The sequence below is a fragment of the Aristolochia californica genome, unplaced genomic scaffold (assembly GCF_029961685.1).
Source record: "Aristolochia californica isolate CCGP_79_NKW_82.1479 unplaced genomic scaffold, dmAriCali1.0.hap1 SCAF_12, whole genome shotgun sequence".
Classification (NCBI taxonomy): Eukaryota; Viridiplantae; Streptophyta; class Magnoliopsida; order Piperales; family Aristolochiaceae; genus Aristolochia; species Aristolochia californica.
The window spans coordinates 22,060,662-22,080,511 of NW_027181793.1; the positions used below are offsets into that span (position 1 = coordinate 22,060,662).

The following is a 19,850-nucleotide window of genomic DNA, read 5'->3' on the forward strand; positions in this document are numbered from 1 at the left end:
GAGGAGTCCAAGAATTTGGAATGGAACATACTAATGTATAATAACCAACTTAATAAACTTAAAAGAAAGAACAAACACCTCCATCAATAGCGTTTATTCCATTGGCAAACAACAACATTAGATGTTGAGGGACCCAAAAGAGTTAAGCGATCGTCTTTGAGGTTTAAGGTAAATAAGAGTAATTATCATCCAACCAAAGAGGGAATTGACGAGAGCAATTAGAGCAAAGGGTATTTTTGTAAAAAAATATATGCTAACAAGTCAGCTCACGAGCTAACAACCCAAATTTTTCTTGTTATACTTAACGAGCCTTATTTCAAGTTTTAGCTAGAATGATTTGGCTTGGTGCCACCCCTAATCGTCACATCTAGGGGTGGCTTCGAACTGAGCCGGTTCGCGAGCCGGCTCGGTTCAATTCGTCATTCATCAAGCTCGAGCCGAGCTCGAGCACCGAAATCGGCTCGTTTACCTTAACGAGCCGAGCTCGACCGAAGCTAGGTTCGGTTCGTCGGCTCACGAGCCGGCTCGAAATGAGTCGGATCAGTATGAATCGATAACGGGATCGCGAGCGAGCGGGGGAGCGGGAGCGAGAGCGAGGGGGGGAAATTTTTCCTCCCCCCTCGTCACCGCCGACCCCTCCCATCGGTTGTTGTTGCCGCCGTCGTAGCTGTTCGCCGGCGTCTATACCGCCGTCGCAGTTGCTCGCCGGCCGCCTCTGTGGCCGTACGTTCGATTTCTTCCTCTCCTCGTCGTCGCCTCTGTTTCCGTCGCCGCCGCTTCCGTCGTGGTCGTCATCCTCGATGATAGGTCCTCCCCGACGCCGTAACCCCCTTCCCTCTGCGTCGTCTCGGCAGAAAACCAAAACAGGGGAGAAATAATCTCTCCCTTCCTCGCGAGAAGATGATCTCGCACGTGTGAGATCATAAAATAATAAAAAAAGAATTTATAGAAATAATTTTCTATAAACTATTAGTGTCTCATGTTTTTTTAAACATTTTTCTAATTGAAATTTTTTATTAAAAATCATATAATTTTCTAAGTAAGATTTTTCGTACCAAGATGGGGTAGAAAACTGTATAGAAAATTTTTGAATAAGTATTTAACAATTGATACTGTAATACTTTTAGCATGAGGCAATTTTCATTGCAATTTTGTGTTTGATATTTTATTCAATTAAAAATTTATCGATAAGTATAATAATATATTAGATTGATTATTAATTTTTATTTATTTCCCTAGAAGAGACAATAAAAGGTCCATTTAACTTTTCTAAGAAAATTTTAAAATATTTCCTGTAATTTTCTAATAAGTCACTAATAGTAATAAGATTTTATTTAAAGGTTTTTTTGGGAATATGTGTCATAGGAAAAATATTTTTAGTTTTTCCTAGAATATAAATTTTTATCTAGGGGCACTAAGGAGGCCATAATAAATTATGGCCAGATTCAAAAATTACAAAACAAGCTAGACAACAATTGGAGTAACAAATATTAATATTGGTGCATTTTAATCCATTATTGAAATTCAATCCTGAACCTCCCTTATCATTATATTTTTTTAAAAATGTATGCATAATTTTATATATAATTTATTCAAAGCCACCCGTACGTGCGAGATCATAAACAAGAAAAAAAAACTCTTTGTCCCTTCCTCATGGCTCTTAAATAAATTGAAAAGATATTTTAGTAGAAATACGTTTCTAGAGACTATTAGTGGTTTTTTCAATAAATATTGAAAAGACATTTTTAATAGAAATATAGGGACCATTAGTGCCTCATATTTTTTCAAAATATTTTTCTAATTATAAATTCTTTTTAAAAAATCATATAATTTTTCAAGTAAGATTTTCTTGCAAAGATGGGTTAGAAAACCATATAGAAAATTTTTGAATAAGTATTTGATAGTTGATGATATAATACTTTGAGCATGAGGCAATTTTCATAGCAATTTTGTGTTTGACATTTTATGTGATTAAAAATTTATCGATAAGTATAATAATATATTAGATTAATTATTACTTTTTATTTATTTCCTTAGAAAAGGCAATAAGAGGTCCATTTAACTTTCCTAAGAAAAATTTAAAATATTTCTTGTAATTTTCTAGTAAATCTGTAATAGTAATAGGATTTTATTTAAAGGATTTATAGTTTTTATTTGGGTGATTGTAAATTGATAGTGATATTTTATTTTATTTTGTTGTGTTTGATTATTGTATAGAGTTTATTTATAATGTTATGCAATGTATGGAGTGTTTAGATTATTTTATAGAGTGTATAAACAATTTCATGAAGTGTTTATGGAATGTATAGACAATTTTATGGAGTATTTATGGAGTGTTTATGCAGGTATTATGTATATTGATTATGCCCAATTTTAAGTAGAGGTCATGCCGAATTTTATACAAGTATTATATATATAGATTATGCTCAATTTTAAGTAGAGGTTATGCCCAATCTTATACACATATTATATATATAAGTTATGCCCAATTTTATGTAAAGGTCATGCCTAATTTTATGTAAAATGTATGTATAATTTTATATACATTTTATTCGATATATATTTTTTGAAAAGTTTTAAATGTTTGTTGAGGCTCGAGTTCGGCTCGAAGCTCGGCTCGAACTCATTAGGCTCGAGCTCGATAACAATTTTAGGCTCGAGACGAGGCTCGGCTCGAAGCGAAATATTTAAATCAAACTCGACTCAAATATAAGTAGGTTCGGGCTTGGCTCGGCTCGATGCCACCCCTACTTGACATCCTCGTAAATCTGACCGTCTCAATCTCATTTTATATGTTTACTCCACTGGAAATTTTGCTGCTGATCGGTTGGGTGGATTGCTTCCTCTCATGGGCTGAATTTTACAATCCATTAACATTCCAGACCGAAGCCCATGCTGTGCAACCTGCAGTGTGCACCGTCACCCTGCAACAGTGCAAGACCTGTCTCTTCTACACTCAGTTTGCTTTTACTGGTGTTCTGGTCAGTTCGAGCTCTCGACCGCGAATCCATTTACGGGGCGGTTCTCTCACTATAATGGCATCAAAGCCTCAATCATCTATCGTTTTCTCTCCTTCTTGCTCTCTCCAACGCTCTCTCCTCACTGTCGCAGCACTGACTCTTATCACCTTCACCTTTTTTTCCCTTAAATCCCTCCATTTTTCTCGCCCATATCAGTCAGATCTCACACGAATTTCGACTCAGGTTAGTTCCTTTTTCTTTTCTATTTGATTCAGCAGCTTCTGCTCCGTATATGTGGTTTCTTACCCAAGGTTCTAATCTAAAGGTCGCTCTAGATCAAGCTGCAGAAGATGGGGATACCTTCTCCTCTGTTTATCACTATCCAGAGGTCTTCAAGAGGAACTATGCATACATGGAGAAACATTTTAAGGTTTATATATATCCGGATGGAGATCCGAACACTTTCTTTCAGACGCCGAGGAAGCTGACGGGGAAATATGCTAGCGAAGGCTACTTCTTTCAGAACATTAGGGAGAGTGTATTTCGGACGGAGGACCCAGATCGGGCGGATCTTTTCTTCATCCCTATTTCCTGTCACAAAATGCGTGGCAAAGTAGGTCTCCACATCTTCGAACATAGCTTTTTTTAGAAAAAAAATATTCAAATGTTAGAACGTAGCTATTTGCGGGTCATCTAGTTATTTTAACTAATAAGAAATGTTTATTTCTTTTATCAGATTTTACTTCAGTTTTGTCGTGTTCAGCTTGAGTATAACTAGGCTTGTACTTTTGAGTTCCACTATCGAGTATTTAAATTTATAAAATGTATGCAAATATTGGTGTGAGAGACGGTACTACTAGCTCTGAATTCGTATCAATTTTGTTCTTACCAGCCATTGCAAGAGTTGACTGGTGATCTCACATTAATGCATTTGAGCATAGAGTCCATCCGTTTAAACTGTAGTTTGTGTCTTTAAATTGCCAACTTGTGGAGAAAAAGTGAAGCTGCATTGTTTGTATGAATCCTTCCACCATCAAACCAGCAGTATACAAGACTGACTGTCTTAAATCTGCTGTTGAGAAAAGCAAGATTTTTATCAGTCTCTCCTATGATAGTAGATCTTATTTGCTCTCTGAAAGTTAATTCCCAATCTTAAAGCAATGTGGTGCATAAATAGAAATGCAATTTTACTCGATACAGTATGATTCAACATATTATTAATTGAGATAATTACAATCTGATATCGGAGCATATTCTTCTTTATGAATAGAAGTGTACGGTGGCCAATAGTGCTAGTTTTGAACTATGAAAAGGGCACATTTATATTATGAATACAGTATTATTTTCGTTGCTCTGAAAAAGAAAAGTATATTTAACATATTGTCCTAATTGAAGCATATTGACTATATTCCTTTTGATAAAGTTAGAAGCATTTAAATCTATTTAAAAGGAAAATTGAAATTGTTAATAGATATAGTTGGAAAAGCTAGTAGCATGCTTAGTTTGGTTAGTTTTAAGTGATCCATATTTTCTATCTCATTTATGTTTTGGTGCTTCACACTGTCTTCAGGGCACATCTTATGAGAACATGACCATAATTGTGAAGGATTATGTCGAGGGTTTAATAGCCAAATACCCATTTTGGAACAGGACGTTGGGTGCTGACCACTTTTTTGTTACTTGTCATGATGTCGGTGTTAGGGCCACAGAAGGACTAGAATTTCTTGTGAAGAATTCAATTCGAGTTGTATGTTCACCAAGCTATGATGTTGGATACATCCCACACAAGGATGTTGCCCTCCCTCAAGTATTGCAGCCCTTTGCTTTGCCAGCTGGAGGAAATGACGTAGAAAACAGGTCAATGAATGTCTATTATTTTATTGGCATAATTCAGATATTTTTTTTGATGATTGCTTGGATTGTGCTCATTTTTATGGATATAACATGGCATGTACTAGTATCAAGATCATGAGCAATTAACTCATTACTCTATTTCTAATTTGTGTACAATCATTTGTCAGATACCTAGTATTTTGCACCTGATATCATTCAGAGATGTTGCTCTGTCTTGACTTAGTTCGATGTTCAGGTGCTGTTACATCTTTCTCAATGAGTAACATGTTGCTAAATATGAGAACAAATATCTTACAGGACAACACTTGGCTTTTGGGCTGGTCATCGCAATTCAAAGATAAGAGTCATCTTAGCACGTGTGTGGGAGAATGACACTGAACTTGCTATAAGCAATAACAGAATAAGTAGAGCTACAGGGGAGTTAGTTTATCAAAAGCAGTTTTATCGGTCTAAATTTTGTATATGCCCTGGTGGTTCACAAGTCAATAGTGCCCGACCTGCAGACTCAATCCACTATGGATGCATCCCTGGTGAGTGATTTTATCTCTACACATTTTTTATATGTTATGGATGATGAAGTGGACATAAAACCTGCTAATGATGGTATGCAAATACATGGGTAAGAATTTGTCTAATTCACGTGTCTATATTTATGACTGAAAAAAGTGAAGATTGAGGAAGAGATGGAGAGAGAATGAGAAAGAGAGAAGAGAGAAAGGGTAGAAGCTCTTGAATAAGCTGCGTTGGGGGGTCATGCACGACCCCCATCTCCATTTAATTAAGAGGATTAGAATAGTTGCAAAATGCCCCTCATTTATACTTAATGACTTAACTCCTTATATCTCCCATTCTACATATCCTATGTGCATGAAACTAGAACCATAAGCATAATTAAATATACAAAACAAGATAACATAGAAATATAATGATGAGATGAAATGACCAAAATGCTCTTGGGCTGATTTTCCCACACTCCCCCTCAAGCTGGGGCATATATATCTACAAGGCCCAGTTTGTCATAGAAGTTCACAAATTCATGCTTTCTTAAGGCCATAGTGAGATCTCCAAGTTGATCTCCAGATTGAACAAATGGGGTGACTACGTCCTTTTTTTTTTTCCTGAATAAAATGACAATTCACGTCTATGTGTTTGTCCTCTCATAAAAAACTGGATTACTGGCAATACCTGGTTGTCACAAAACATAGTCATAGGTTCATTCTGATAGAAAGCTAAATCCAGTGAGGTAGATCTCACCCACATTAGCTCACTAACAATGTGAGCCATTACCCTATATTCTGCTTCAACATTGGATTGAGCCACTATATTCTGCTTCAACATTGGATCAAGCCACCATATTCTGCTTTTTACTCTTCCAATTGATTAAGTTGTCACCCAGAAAAACACAATAGCCAGAGTTGACTTCTTATCCAGTTTGGAACCAACAAAATCAGCATAAGAGAAAACGTCAATTTTCAAATGATCAATAGGTTTAAAGAAAAGACCCTTTCCTAGTGCCCTTTTAAATTATTTCAAGATTCTTTAAACTGCTTCAAGGTGGACCCTACGTGGATGCTCCATAAATTGGCTCACTACACTCATTGCAAATGAGATCACTAGTTTGAGTAATTGTTGCATATATGAGTTTGCTCACTAATCTCTGATACATTGTCTTGTCATTCAGTTCTACATTCTGATCGTCATGGAGATCATGACCAACTTTCATCGGGGTATCAACCGATCTGGCTCCCAAATGTCCATATTTTTGTGACATATCTGTTATATATTTCTACTGTGTCAATACTAGCCCTTCCTTACTTCTTCCCACTTCAATCCCTAGAAAATATTTCAATAACCTAGATCTTTAGTCTGAAAATGTCTTGCTAAGCGGGACTTCACTTCTTCAATGCCAAAAATATCATTGCCAAACAGTATAATGTCATCTACATACACCAACAATACTATAACCTCAGATGGTCTCTTTAGTACAAATAAGGAGTGGTCACAATGGCTTCTAGAGAATCCCATAGACATCACCGCTTACCTAAAATTTTCATTCCATGCCCCGTGGATTCTGTTTTAAGTCATAAATAGTTTTCTTGAGTCTACATATTTTATGCATCCCCCCTTGAGCAACATACCCCAGAGGTTGCTCCATACAAATTTTTTCTTCTAGATTATCGTACAAGAAAGCATTTTTTATATCTAGTTGACTCAATGACCATCCCTCATTCACTGCAATGGACACCAAAATAAGGATAAATGATAATCGAGCAACAAAAGAAAAAGGTCTCAAAAACATCAACACCATAAGGCTGTGTGTAACCTGTAGCCACCAATCGAGTCTTATACTTCTCAATGGATCCATCTACCTATATTTCACTGTATACACCCATCTGCAGCCACCTACTACAACCCTTGGAGGTAAATCACAAAATTGCCAGGTTCCTCGATCTAACAATGCTTCCATCTCAACATCCATGGCCTACTTCCATTGGGGAGAAGAGAGAGTATCCTACACTGAAGAAGGAATAGTGCAAGCAGATAAACAAGGCAAACCTTTTGTAGCTGTCAGACAATGAATTAAAGGAAACAAAATGAGATAACGGATAACGAGTACCTTTTGTGACACCCTTCCGAAGTGCAATAGGAAGGGGTAAGTCACTTACCTCAGGATCCTTAGACGAATTAGAGTCATGGCCCGATATGAGAGAGGAGTTTGGAGATTGAGAAGGGGGCGCCTGCCGACGCTGATACACATGCGATGGCTTTTCAATAGTGGCATTTGGTGCAGGTTGAATGCAATCATCAACCGGAAGAGGGATAACTGATCCAAGATCTAAATAAGTAGATGGTACAATCTCTAAAGAAGTCAACTCAAAGAAAAGAGTATCCTAAAAAATGTAACATCAACAAATACAAAAGTTTTTCTAGTAGATTAACAAAAACACTTCCATCCCTTATGTGTTCGAGAATACCCTAAAAAGACACTTGGCGGCATGATGAGATAATTTATCTTTGGATGGTTTCAAAAATGAGCAAAATATATACAACCAAACACATGAGGAGACAAAGGAAACAAATGGAAGGCAACAAGACTTGAATAGGAATTTTACCTTCAAGAACTGAAGAAGGCATCCTGTTTATAAAAAACAAGCAGTAAGAACAACATCACCTCAATATGATTTTGGGACATCCATATGGATCATCATAGTACAAACAACTTCAAGCAAATGATGGTTTTTATGCTCAACTATTCCTTTTTGTTGAAGAGTAAATACTCAAGAAATTTAATGAATAATCCATTGACTTTGACAGGAAGCATCGAGTTTGTGATTCATACATTAAAGACCATTGTCAGTACACAAAATATGGATTGAAGCAGCAAATTGATTCTTTAATTCATTATAAAAAATTTGCAATAGATCAAAAGCTTCAGACTTCTCCCTAAGGAGATAAATCCAAATGCACCTACTAAAATCATCAATAAACGAAATGAAGTACCCATAACCAAACAAACTAGTTACATAACAAGGAGCCTAGACATCTTAGTGGACAATCTCAAATAATTGACTGGTCTTATGATGTGAGACTGGAAACGAACTTCAGTAATGTTTGCCTAGTTGACACGACTCGTACTAAAAAGAAAGGCTGGAAGGAAATTCTAAAAATACTTAAATTAGTTTTGTTGGCAATGGATGACCTAATCTCAAATGCCATTGTAGAGATGAAACTGTGGAGTGTGTAGTGCATTTAGAGTATTATCTGGCAAGAAGCTCTCCAAATAATACAGTTTGCCTCTCTCATGAGCGGAACCAATTGTCCTCTTCATCACGAGATCCTGAAAGACACAATGAGTAGGATAGAATGTCAAGGACCAATTCATAGATTTAGCTAATTGACTGACAGACAATAGATTCAATGAAAATTTAGGAACAAGTAATGTCGATCGAGGGTATAAAAAAGACGGAAGAGTGACAGTACCAACTCCTTGAATTGTGGAAACATACCCATCAGCTAGATTAACATTCTTGATACTCAAGGACTCCTTCAGGTCAGAAAACAGAGACAACATACTTGACATACATGTAGTGGCTCCTTAGTCAAGAAGCCATGTAGATGAAGGACACACATGAAAAGCAGACATACCTGAGCTAGCCAAGGTAGCAGTAGGAACAAAAGCATGAGGCGCAAATGCTGAAGGTGAGGCAACTGAAATCTGAGTCATAACAATTTGTTGTTGTTGTTGAAGTAACTGTTGCATATCATTTGGGGCTCTCGGATTAATAGGAGTTACAACTTTAGATGCATTCTCACTGCCATCATGAATAGTAGAGTTGGCCCATGCTGTCTTGCAAAATTTAACCCAACACCTATCTGAGTAATGGTTGGTACGCTCACTATGGGTACACTTCCTCTCAGGTCTACTATCCCGTCGGCCTCAACCTCAACTTGAGCCGTCTCTACCTCTATCTCTACTAGTACCTGCACGACCTCTAGAAGAGTCTGCATAACCAGAAACAAAACTCGAAGTATTAAGTGCAATCGCTTCCATCATCTTAACACCTTTACCCCCTTTGGGTACAATTGTTTTCTAAGCTCCCATAATTCTATTAAAAGTGGTGGATAATGTAGGTCTTCATGTGAGGTCTTCATGTTTTCTAAGCTCCCTTTGGGTACAATTGTTTTCTAAGCTCCCATAATTCTATTAAAAGTGGTGGATAATGTAGGTCTTCATGTGAGGCTAGTACTTGGGCCTTAACCCCATCAAATTCAACACCCAAACTATTAAGGAATTTTGCCACGATTAGCTGATTCTATTGTTTTCTTAATTCACGTTTATTTGTACTGAACGGATGATACACATTGATCTCTTGCCAAATGCCCAAAAAGGCACTATAGTACTCTATAATTGTCTTATTTCCCCTCTTCAAACCAAATAATTATGTGAATAACCGAGATAAATTGCTCTCCTGAGCATAGAAAGATTCTAAAGATACCCACATAAACTTAGCAGTTCCACAATTCATCACTTGGTTTCTCAATGTAGATTGAATACTATTGACAATCCAAGTCATAACTTGGTTGTTCTCCACTTCCTAATTATTATTCGTAGGAATGGAAGGTCATATCGAATAAACTTCATCTTCTTCTTGGCCTTCGAATACATTTTGACTGATTTGGCCCAATTGAGATCCTGTCAATCTCTCAAAAGCAATAACAACTGTATCTTTCCCATTAGACCCAATAACCTCTCTGGTTGTGGCATATACTTCATCTGAATCAACCATACTATCAATATGGGATCACAAATCACCACAATTTCACTTCCCAAGTAACTTCTCGTAGATCAATGATGTGGGCCCCACCTAAAAAAGTTAGGGTTAGGGTAACAGTATGATGTGCACACTTCAATCAATCTCAAATCACACATAAACTTCAATTTTAGAGAAAAGAATCCCAAAAACCCTTCAATTAAGGCTGATAGATTGAGATGCAGCCAATGGGACTGGTGTAGATGTGCACATCCTAAGAAAAAATCAATAGACCCTCTTAGGGCAACTAAATAATAGAGAACTACTCAATAAGCAGTAGAATCATTAACCCTATGGTTATGGTAGAGAAAAAAAAAAAGGATTAAAATTGAGTTTGAACCAACCAATCACCAAGACAAACTTAAGAGATCTTTCGTCTAGGAGATCGTCCTCTTCAAATCATGGAGTTTACTGACAAAGAAGTGTGTTCTCAGATGTGATTTACAGCTCTGATACCATGAAAAAAAGTGAAGATTGAGGAAGAGACTGAGAGACAATGAGAAAGAGAAGAGAGAAAGGGGAGAAACTCTTGAATGAGCTGCGTTGGAGGCCATGCACGACCCCTATCTATAATAATTTAAGAGGATTAGAATAATTACAAAAATACTCCTCACTTACACTTAATGACTTAACTCCTTATATCTCCCATTCTACATATCCTATGTGCATGAAACTTGAATCATAGGCATAATTAAACACACAGAATAAGATAATATAAAAATATAAACCTAATGATCAGGTGAAATGACCAAAATGCCCTTGGGCTGATTCTCCAACAATGACCATTCGAAAATAAAAAAATGGAAACCTACTGTTATTATGCACCTTGCTGGGTTGAGCCCAGTTTAATCCAAAATGACTAGCCACTTAGGAGGCTTATTGCTTAAACTTATGATTAAGTTATTTTTCTTAATACTTCTCTATGTAGTACTTTTTTTCACTCAACACTCCTCACATCCAAGATTACATATAACGAGCCTGCGATGTGCCCACAACAGACAAACAACTTGGCTCTCTCCTTATGGAGCTCACACAACACAAATAACTTAGGAAGCACAAATTTGGCCTCGGCCCCCGCACACACAGGTCCTCGGTCCGCACACACAACTTGCTTTGATGCCACTGTTGGGTTGAGCCCAGTTCCATAAAAAAATGACTATTTACTTCGGGCTTATTGTTCTACCTTATAATTAAATCGTTTTTCTTAACACTTCTGAATATGGTACTCTTTCCCACTTAACAGACTTCATGTTAGCAGTTCCTCATATAATATGCAGAAAATGTAAGAAAGAAATTGCAAGTTCTGGCTATTGAGAGTAAAGATATGATGAACTTCATGATCTTCTCCTCAAACGGATAATCTGTATTTAAGAATTATGCTGAATAAGTACCAAAAAGAATCATGCTGTTTAATGAATTTTTTCTCTATGATCTTTTTTATGAAGAGGAGAGTTTCATTAAAAGAAGAGAAGACTAAAAAAACATAAAGCAGCTAAGGCTGCAGATTTCTTAGGTGGGCAATCAGCTACCAAACAATTAGAGGTTGTTTGTCAACTCCTCCAGCAAGAGAATCCTACTTTGCTACACTGTTAAAATCAGTTTAGGTCCATCCCAAATTGTTCAGACAAAGTTAGGTGACCTTTTCTCATCTAATAACCATTGCATTTTTCTTGATTTTAACATATGCAGGATGCTTTCTACAACACTGTCAAACAAGGATGTCCAAGAGACACATTATAAATGCCCAGCTTCTATCTGATTGTACCTTTCCTGCATGCCTCAAAATTTTAACTTATTTAAGTTGGTAATGGTTCTTCAGCCATCGAAGGCACTGACAATCATAATTCTTGTTGTGTATTGTCTCTTCCTCTATTTTTCTTCTTCTCAAGGTACTTTTTACTGGCTCAGCCTTTTGTTTCAAGTGGCTTTTCCTCTTTCTTTCTTGTTAGTATCACTATTCAAAATAAATGAGTAAATAAATAAAATTGAAATTGGTTGTCCTTGTACTTACGGATCCGGGGGCAGTTCATACTTTTGTTCTCTTCCATTGGAAAGGCACAAAACACTGTAAACATCTAAATTATCCGGTTCTTGATTGTTAAAAATCCTGTGATATTTGATCTTGATCTTACCTCCAAAAGAACACTTCGCCTGCTTTTTTTTTTTGGTTCATTTGGACTGTTCTCGTGTTTATTGTTTTCAAAGTTCGCTCTAAATGTCTTTATTGCTCAAGTGCTTATCTATTTCTGCTATCTCCATACTTTTTATATTCCAGAGTTAAATTGCACAAATAATCCATTTTCTGGAATGTGTATAACGTGCATTGATGACTATGCTAGTGATTGATAATGACAACCTCTTGCAAATTTTTCAGTGTAGAGAAGGTCAATTTTTCTAGTTAGTGCTTTGTCAAATGTTTCCAACTAATCTGCTGGAGTAATTTGTGTTATGGTCTTGCAGTAATATTATCCAATTACTATGACTTGCCATTCAACGACATCCTCAATTGGAGACAGTTTGCACTGATACTCAAGGAAAGTGATGTATATCAGTTAAAGTCGATTCTGAAGTCCAAATCTGATGAAAAATTCATTGAGTTGCATAGAAATTTAGTGGAGGTAAAGTAAAGCAGTTATTAAAGATTTTTCTTGCTAAAAAATACAAAATTGTGTTTGTTATGGAATCTTTTTTATTGGAGAAGTGTAGCTATTTTGCCATCTGATGGTGGGGAATTGTGCGAATGAAAGGATTTGCTCTTGAAATATTTGTTTGTATATTTTGTCATTCTCCACGACCTCTTTTCTTATTTTGTATTATTTATTTATTTCATTTTTTGGTATGCTTCTGTAGATACAGAAACACTTTGAGTGGCATTCACCTCCAGTTAAATTCGATGCATTCCACATGGTCATGTATGAACTTTGGTTACGCCACCATGTCATGAAGTATTGAAAGCTGAAGGGCAGAATGTGTACATTGGGCATTTGCTAACCAAAACGGCCACATTTTGCGCTGCTGTTTGGTCCCAAAAATGAAGTATGTAACATAAATACCTGTTGTTTATTTGTATTCATTTATTCTATTTGATTTAGACATGGGTGGGTGAGTTGTGTCTCTTTGAACTTGAGTGCTGACATTTATTTTAATCTTAGTCTACCGTTGCCTTTTTAGGATTTTATTCATTAATTAAAAAAATATAAGGCAGTATTCAATTACGATGGAGATTGATATATTGGCATTGCAGAACAGCATGTACAGGAGATGTATGCAATTACACCTTTTCAGGAACTTTTTGACTGCCAATGGCTTTCTGGGTTTATCCGACTGAATGATGACCTTATCTCTGCGTGAACATTATTGCTTTTAGTTACTTCAGTGGCCAACAAATATTTGAGCTGTCCCAAATTGTTTGTTCAAAAACGCCTCTGAATTTGTTCTTTTGCTTTCACACATCTTGTTTCCCTCTTTGAGATGAACACTGATTGGTCTGAATTACTCTTGCTGAAACCAAACCTCATAACCACAACGTTAAACTTCTAAACCAAGCTCATAGGTTTAAACAGTAGATTATCTTTTAGGAATTTTAGGTATTTCTTACATTTGGTATTTTTCATTATATATTTATTTTTTAAATATTTTTCCAATTTCATTATTAGTTTAATTTTTCTAAAACTTGGTGGGTAATATTGTTTTATAAATATTTTAATAAGGGACTTTGGGATATTTAATGTAATAAAAATATTAAAATAATAATTAAGAAAGAAAATAGGGGTTTGAGTTTGATTTCTATTAAAGAAATATTTGTAAATATAAAATAATTAGTGTTAATTTGCTTTAAATCTCGTAGGGTGTGATATTGCAGTGGCACTTGTTTAAATAAAATTATTAAAAAAATAAAAAATAAAAAAAAACCCACTCAATTGACCGTACCGAACGCCGAAGTTCGTTCACCCGAGGCTGCTCCACACGCTGAGACCGCCGCCGTATAAAGAATGAGGCAGCATAGCCATTTTAACAGAGTCATTTTCGTCTGCGCGAGGGGGCGACCTGAGAATTTGAGCGAGAGATGTGGAGAAGGCTAAACACATTAGTTACATGGCGATCTGCTCTCACTCTTCGCCGATCTGAATCTTCTGTAAACCGATCCCTTGCGTCAATTCACTCCTCGTCGCCTTCGTCCTCACCGTTCCAGAAGTCTCCCCCCTTCTTCTCTCAGCATGGTACCTCCGATACTGGTATGCATTCCTCGATCTTCACTTGTTAATTTGCGACGTAGGGTTTTCCTTCTTGATTTATCCGGCTGGCGCTCTTGATGTGCAGACGTTTCATCCGAGGGGAAGAAGAGAGTGGAAGATGTAATGCCGATAGCCACTGGGCTTGAGAGGGAGGAAATTGAAGCTGAGTTGGAGGTGCGTTCTTATTCATGAGGCATTCAGGGATTTCATTCGAGAACAAATGCTTGCTCTATTACTTATACATGGTGGCTTGAGAGCTTATTCCCTTTGCTTGATATGGTTTCAGGGGGGCAAGAGGTTTCACATGGACCCTCCAGTGGGACCATTCGGGACGAAGGTGAGCCTGCCTATCTGAACTTTGATAGCGTCCTACTGGTTAGGTTTTTGTTGATTTCTGTCTTGTTCTGATGCATTTACCGGTGTTTCTATTTATTTAGCTTCTTGAAAAGGTATTGGCTCTTTTCAATGGGTTTTCGGTAGAACTTTAAGTTGAGTCATGATTAAGACCTCCATTCTTTTGGTAGTTACAAAATTAGGTTGGCTTGAGATGAATTCATTTTGTTCTTTTGGAAATATCAATCGATGGAGGAAAAGTGTTATTAAACAATCTGTCTTACTTTATTTTTCCGCAAATAGGTTGTTATGGGGTATCAGTGGGACTACCACATGTAACACAGTATTTTCTCTGATCCTTTTTCTGTCTGGCCTTTTGATCGTTCATCATTCCTTGGGATTACAAGAGATGACAATCCCTGTTGATATATGATGTTCTTCTGCACGTATGTCCAATACAAGCAATCCAAGGTGTGGTGTAAAAGATATTTGCTAACTTGCAGTTATTATCTGATTGTTAACATAGTTTGTCATCTCCTCCTGAAATATTTAGAAGTACAATGTTCTTTTTTTGGTGACCATTTCTAGTACTTTCTTTTTAAATGATAACAGTAGAAAATATGGCCTTTTAGGTGCTGTTTGCCCAACAGTATATTTTAACCATTTAAAGTGTTATTAGACATTCAAATTTTGGTTCAAGATACTTAGGAAGGTACTTTCTTGAGCTTGTGAAAAATTCCACCAACTCGAGCTCAGCTGGCAAAAATCATGGCTTGGCTTGATTCAGACCTCTTAGTTTTGTCTCTTAATGCAAAAGACACAATTTTGAGCTGGCTTGTGAGCCATCAAGCCATGCTATGCAGGGGTTTGGGCTCAGGTCCTTTTGGCTAACAAGCTCGGCTTGGGTGAGAATTGAGCCAAGCCAACACCAAGCCAAACAACTCAGTTGTTATTCTACTCAAAAACTTGCTTATGAGCTGATGCACTAATGTGAAAAAAGCAATTTCCACAATTAATTTGGAACTTTATCAGATAATGTACCATGGTGTACTGACTTGTTCTAGAAGAGTTCCGTGGCCGTTCTTTGCCTTGAGTCTCCTTATGGATACTCTCTCTCTCTCTCTCTTCCTTCACACTTGCTGGGTGAAACTATAGATATTATCTTGCAAATGTTTCTCTTTGATGCAATTTTGAATCAATTCCATCTACCTTAATTGACAACCTTGCTGTTCACCTCTGGCTTTTGCTCCATTGCTTGATTATATGCCTTTTAGGTCTCTGGATTTTTCTCCAATATGCTTGGTTATATGTGATTTAATTCTCTGGATTTTGCTCCACTGCTTGGTTGTTATTTGTTTTGGTTCATTATATAAACATCTCCATAATTATGTAAATCAGCTTATAGGTGCTATTTGTATGCTATTAGTTCATTATGAGATCTTTTTGAAGTCGTGACCGTATTCATTGATTTCTGGATGTGGAAATGACTTTGTTTACCATGATCACATTAGCCAATATTTAAGTAGAGGTACATTGTATGTTTGATGAACTTCCTATTTGATGTATTACTTTTCTCTGTTTTTGCTTGTAGGAAGCACCAGCCATTATAAAATCCTCATTTAATAAAAGACTAGTGGGATGCCCGGGTGGTGAAGGCGGTAGGTTTTTCTTTTTATCATATATTTTTGTACTGTTTTGAAATGAATGTGTATTTTTTATGAATTTTAAGTTTTCCAGAACCCTAGAGTCAATAACTTATTCTTGCTGCAGAGGATGAGCACGACGTGGTGTGGTTTTGGCTAGAAAAGGGGAAGCCACATGAATGCCCTGTATGCTCTCAGTACTTCATGGTAAGAGAAGTACACTTCCCACTTAATCATGCTAAGGGAGATAAGAATATCTAAAAGAATATCACATGCCACTTATCATGCTAAAAGCTGTCTGTTGAAAATTGGTATGGAGCTAATCCTTAGTATTAACCATAGATTTTTGAAGCACTTGTATTTCCTAATATGGCTTTATGGTGAAGATCCAGTGGACAAATAGGGCCTTAGTTCATGATAGCTAAATGAACCGGGTTGTGTGAAATGACGATACTACCTTTCTATGAACTTTAAGAAAATTAATATTTAAAACACAAAATATAAAATATAAAAGAATATCCTCTCTTGATCCTAGAGACAGAGGGAGAGGCCTTGAATTCATCCCCTCCCCCTTCCATCTTCTTTTCCATCTTGCCCACACGAGAAGTAGATAATAACTTTTTCAGTAACATAATTGTGAAAACAAAATTAATGCACTGGATAATAACTGAAGACAATTGACCCACATTTGAAAAAAAGACAATTGTATGCCTCTTACAACGGTTTCTGTTAGGATTTAAGAGGCTTTGAGTTTGGAAATTACCTTCACTGGTATTCAAGGAAATTTGATTAAAAAAAAAAAAAGGCATGTAGAATTTTATATGTTTTTTGTCCTTGAAATGAAAATTTTAAAACTTGATTGAGCTGTTTCATTAGGACATAACCCATACCGTGTGAGGACTTTATTTAATGAATTATGATTTCTAATAATAATTTATTATGTATAGATAAGTTATTATTATTATTATTATTTTATTTTACTACTTATTATGTTTACTATCTTTTTTTGTTTCCTGTTTTCTTTTTCTCTTGCCTACTCTAGCAAGTATGGTATCAATGTATAGATGGGAGATTTTGTTTTATCATCCAACAAAATAATGGGTTACGTTGTGGTTCAAGAGGCTTAGATGAACCATGATAGTTTTTTATGGGTATGACTTGATATCAAACAAGTAATGCTCAACGATGTGAAAATACCTGGTCTGGTTGAAGAGAAGCGACTTCTTCTCCCAGGGGGTTATACTGCTGTATACATATAGCTTCATGAATATGACATTTTTTAAAAAAAAAATTTTGTGTAGAGACTAGCTCAAGTTCTCAGTTTCCATACATAGTTTCAATTTTCTGCTAATTTTTTATAATTGTATGTAGGCTTTTGGTCAAGCTATTGTCTGTATCATTTGCGAAAGAAGCGTACATTAATATATAGAATGGCGAATTTAAGTTCTTTGTTGGGGTTTGTTTATTATGTGGAGGCTATGACTATGCATACATATTATGTCTATTAGTGCTTTGTGGCTATTTGCTGAAACCTCATATATTGCCTTGGCTTGAAACCGTGTCTTTCTTTTCTTAAATGTTTTTGCAGCTGGAAGTTGTTGGTGAAGGAGGGCCTCCCCCGGAGGACGGTCTACATTGATTTTGGATAGTAAATTAGATGAGGCAAGCACTTTCCATGATGAAATAAAAAATTGGTGAGGCGAGAGATGGTTTCTGTTTCATATTGTGTAGCATCAAAATAGCATTCAATGTTTTCTTGCTCTGCGTTTTCATTTCTTGACCGACTTGAGTTCGACATTTTTGCTCCGTGAGTTTGTTTCCTTGATGTGATCACCTGTTTAAGTGGTGCAGTTTTAAAAGCTTCTCAAATAATTTATGGTTAGTGAATCCATCTTCGTCGAACTTTTCTAGACGAGTATACCTGAATCACACTGTTGTTGTGATTTACGAATTCAAGGTCATTGATACTTATGTTAAGGTTAGTTATAGCGATTATCAAAGAGTAAATGGACTCACCGTTGCGTCTTAACGTGATGATTCCTGTATGAGTCAGCTGCTTCTAATTACTTTCTTCTGCTGTGGATGAAAATGTATATGACATAGCTGTGGCTACACAGATTTCATGTATCTTATAAGATGAGAGATAAGTGTGAACTACCCTATGTCTGCCATGAACGGCTGATCTCTTGACAAATTGGATTTGGCTTGTGCCAGTGGCCTTGTGGAGCTAGTGCGAAATGTGGTCTGCCCGTGTGGAGCAAATCTCAATGTGGCGGAACTTTGTAATCATCGCCCAAGAAAGCTTCTCTGTTTCAGCTACAAAATGTGCCCGAGTGTAAACCAAGCTCCGTCGAAAATCAATAATGTCGGCGATCCAAAATGGAAACATCACTGATTGCCTTGCCCAGGCTAAGTCAGAGAACCCTGAGTTGCAGCTTCGAGCCCTTCAAGCCCTGTCCTACCTCACCAAGGTAAGTCCAATGAATCGGAACATCATCGCGCAGAGCAATGAGGCTCTATCTATCATCTCTGCTCTCTCCAAATCGTCTGTCACTCAAACCCTCTCTCTGTCCATTCTCTTCAACCTCTCCCTCAACCCAAATCTCAGACAGTCCCTAGCCAAGATGGAAACCATACACCACCTCAACTCAGTTATTCTCTCTCCTTGTTCACCGGAATCTGGCAAGTTGGCCGCTTCCTTGATCTGCAGCCTTGCCATGCTTGATAGGAACAAGGCTGTCTTTGGTGTAGCTGGTACGATCCATGCTCTAGTAGAGAGCCTGAGATCCTTTCGCAGCACCGCGGGTCATCACCTCCTCAGCTCTCTAGCTGAGCTCGTGCAGTTTCACGGGAACTGTACATTGGCCGTACGTTCAGGGGCTGTGCCTGTCCTATTTGAGATGGTAAAGGACACTGAGAATGAGGACCTTGCTGGATCTTCCCTTACGACCTTGGGACTTTTAGCGAGGTTTGATGAGGGGGTTGATGCAATAAGGACAACCGAAGGAGTCATAGGTTTATTGGTGGATGTCTTGAGGAGGGGGAGCATGCCGAGCAAGGAAGGTTCTGCAGAGTTACTGTTGCGCTTGTTTGAGGAGAGGGAAGAGTGTCTGAGAGAGGCTGTGAAGTTGCCTGAGTTTCTGAATTTGGTTGCCGATTTGTCGGTGAGAGGGTCTAGTAAGGCAAGAGAGAAGGCTAGTTTGCTCATGAGGAAGACAACGGAGGCTAACTTAGATTCCTACGTCGAGGTTCTCCGGTGGTAAAGTTTTTGAACGGTTCCATCTCTTCCTGCGTTTGTGAGAAGATACTGGTTGATTATAGCACATGTAAGGGTGATATCCCTACACTGGCAGTGCTCCGAGAAAACGTTGGCCATGGGTTCGTTCCATGGCCCTGCACTGTTCAAGGTAGCCTTTGCTTTGTCATGGCCGTTAACGTTTTCTATTTCTTTAGCTTTATTGAAGTCCAAAATCTAAAATTCTGGTTTCTGTGCGATTGGAAGACAAATGCATC

The 19,850-nt window shown here is 37.2% G+C and overlaps 3 protein-coding genes across 4 annotated transcripts; all 3 read left to right on the forward strand.

Moving 5' to 3' along the window:
• The first annotated feature begins 2,987 nt into the window (after window positions 1-2,987).
• Window positions 2,988-13,472, forward strand: LOC137946235 (probable glycosyltransferase At5g03795). Of its 2 annotated transcripts, none has more exons than XR_011111056.1 (6): window positions 2,988-3,203; window positions 3,286-3,573; window positions 4,531-4,817; window positions 5,112-5,344; window positions 11,816-12,015; window positions 12,587-12,636. XR_011111056.1 is itself a non-coding variant. In XM_068792453.1 (6 exons), the coding sequence occupies exons 1-6, from the start codon at window positions 3,036-3,038 to the stop codon at window positions 13,076-13,078; spliced, it is 1,236 nt and encodes a 411-aa protein (XP_068648554.1). In that variant the 5' UTR covers window positions 2,988-3,035; the 3' UTR covers window positions 13,079-13,472. The 2 variants fall into 2 exon arrangements, 1 of the variants encoding a protein (XP_068648554.1); XM_068792453.1 differs by lacking the exon at window positions 11,816-12,015 and adding an exon at window positions 12,977-13,472 and having other exon boundaries at window positions 12,587-12,744.
• A 642-nt stretch (window positions 13,473-14,114) lies between these two features.
• LOC137946077 (cytochrome c oxidase subunit 5b-1, mitochondrial-like) lies at window positions 14,115-18,219 on the forward strand. Its single transcript, XM_068792253.1, has 6 exons — window positions 14,115-14,361; window positions 14,447-14,535; window positions 14,648-14,698; window positions 16,286-16,352; window positions 16,465-16,544; window positions 17,926-18,219. The coding sequence occupies exons 1-6, from the start codon at window positions 14,193-14,195 to the stop codon at window positions 17,974-17,976; spliced, it is 507 nt and encodes a 168-aa protein (XP_068648354.1). The 5' UTR covers window positions 14,115-14,192; the 3' UTR covers window positions 17,977-18,219.
• A 481-nt stretch (window positions 18,220-18,700) lies between these two features.
• On the forward strand, window positions 18,701-19,600 carry LOC137946719 (U-box domain-containing protein 12-like). The gene has a single exon (XM_068793033.1). It carries the CDS (start codon window positions 18,701-18,703, stop codon window positions 19,598-19,600), a length of 900 nt encoding a protein of 299 aa, XP_068649134.1.
• The last annotated feature ends 250 nt before the right edge of the window (window positions 19,601-19,850 follow it).

Excerpts from the sequence above, each read along its gene's own strand:
- LOC137946235 (XM_068792453.1), top strand. The coding sequence starts at position 3,036 with ATGGCATCAAAGCCTCAATCATCTATCGTTTTCTCTCCTTCTTGCTCT. Across the intron at positions 4,818-5,111 it reads GGAAATGACGTAGAAAACAG|GACAACACTTGGCTTTTGGG; the intron begins GTCAATGAATGT and ends AATATCTTACAG. Across the intron at positions 12,745-12,976 it reads TGCATAGAAATTTAGTGGAG|ATACAGAAACACTTTGAGTG; the intron begins GTAAAGTAAAGC and ends ATGCTTCTGTAG.
- LOC137946077 (XM_068792253.1), top strand. The coding sequence starts at position 14,193 with ATGTGGAGAAGGCTAAACACATTAGTTACATGGCGATCTGCTCTCACT. Across the intron at positions 14,362-14,446 it reads GCATGGTACCTCCGATACTG|ACGTTTCATCCGAGGGGAAG; the intron begins GTATGCATTCCT and ends CTTGATGTGCAG. Across the intron at positions 16,353-16,464 it reads ATGCCCGGGTGGTGAAGGCG|AGGATGAGCACGACGTGGTG; the intron begins GTAGGTTTTTCT and ends TTCTTGCTGCAG.
- LOC137946719 (XM_068793033.1), top strand. The coding sequence starts at position 18,701 with ATGTCGGCGATCCAAAATGGAAACATCACTGATTGCCTTGCCCAGGCT.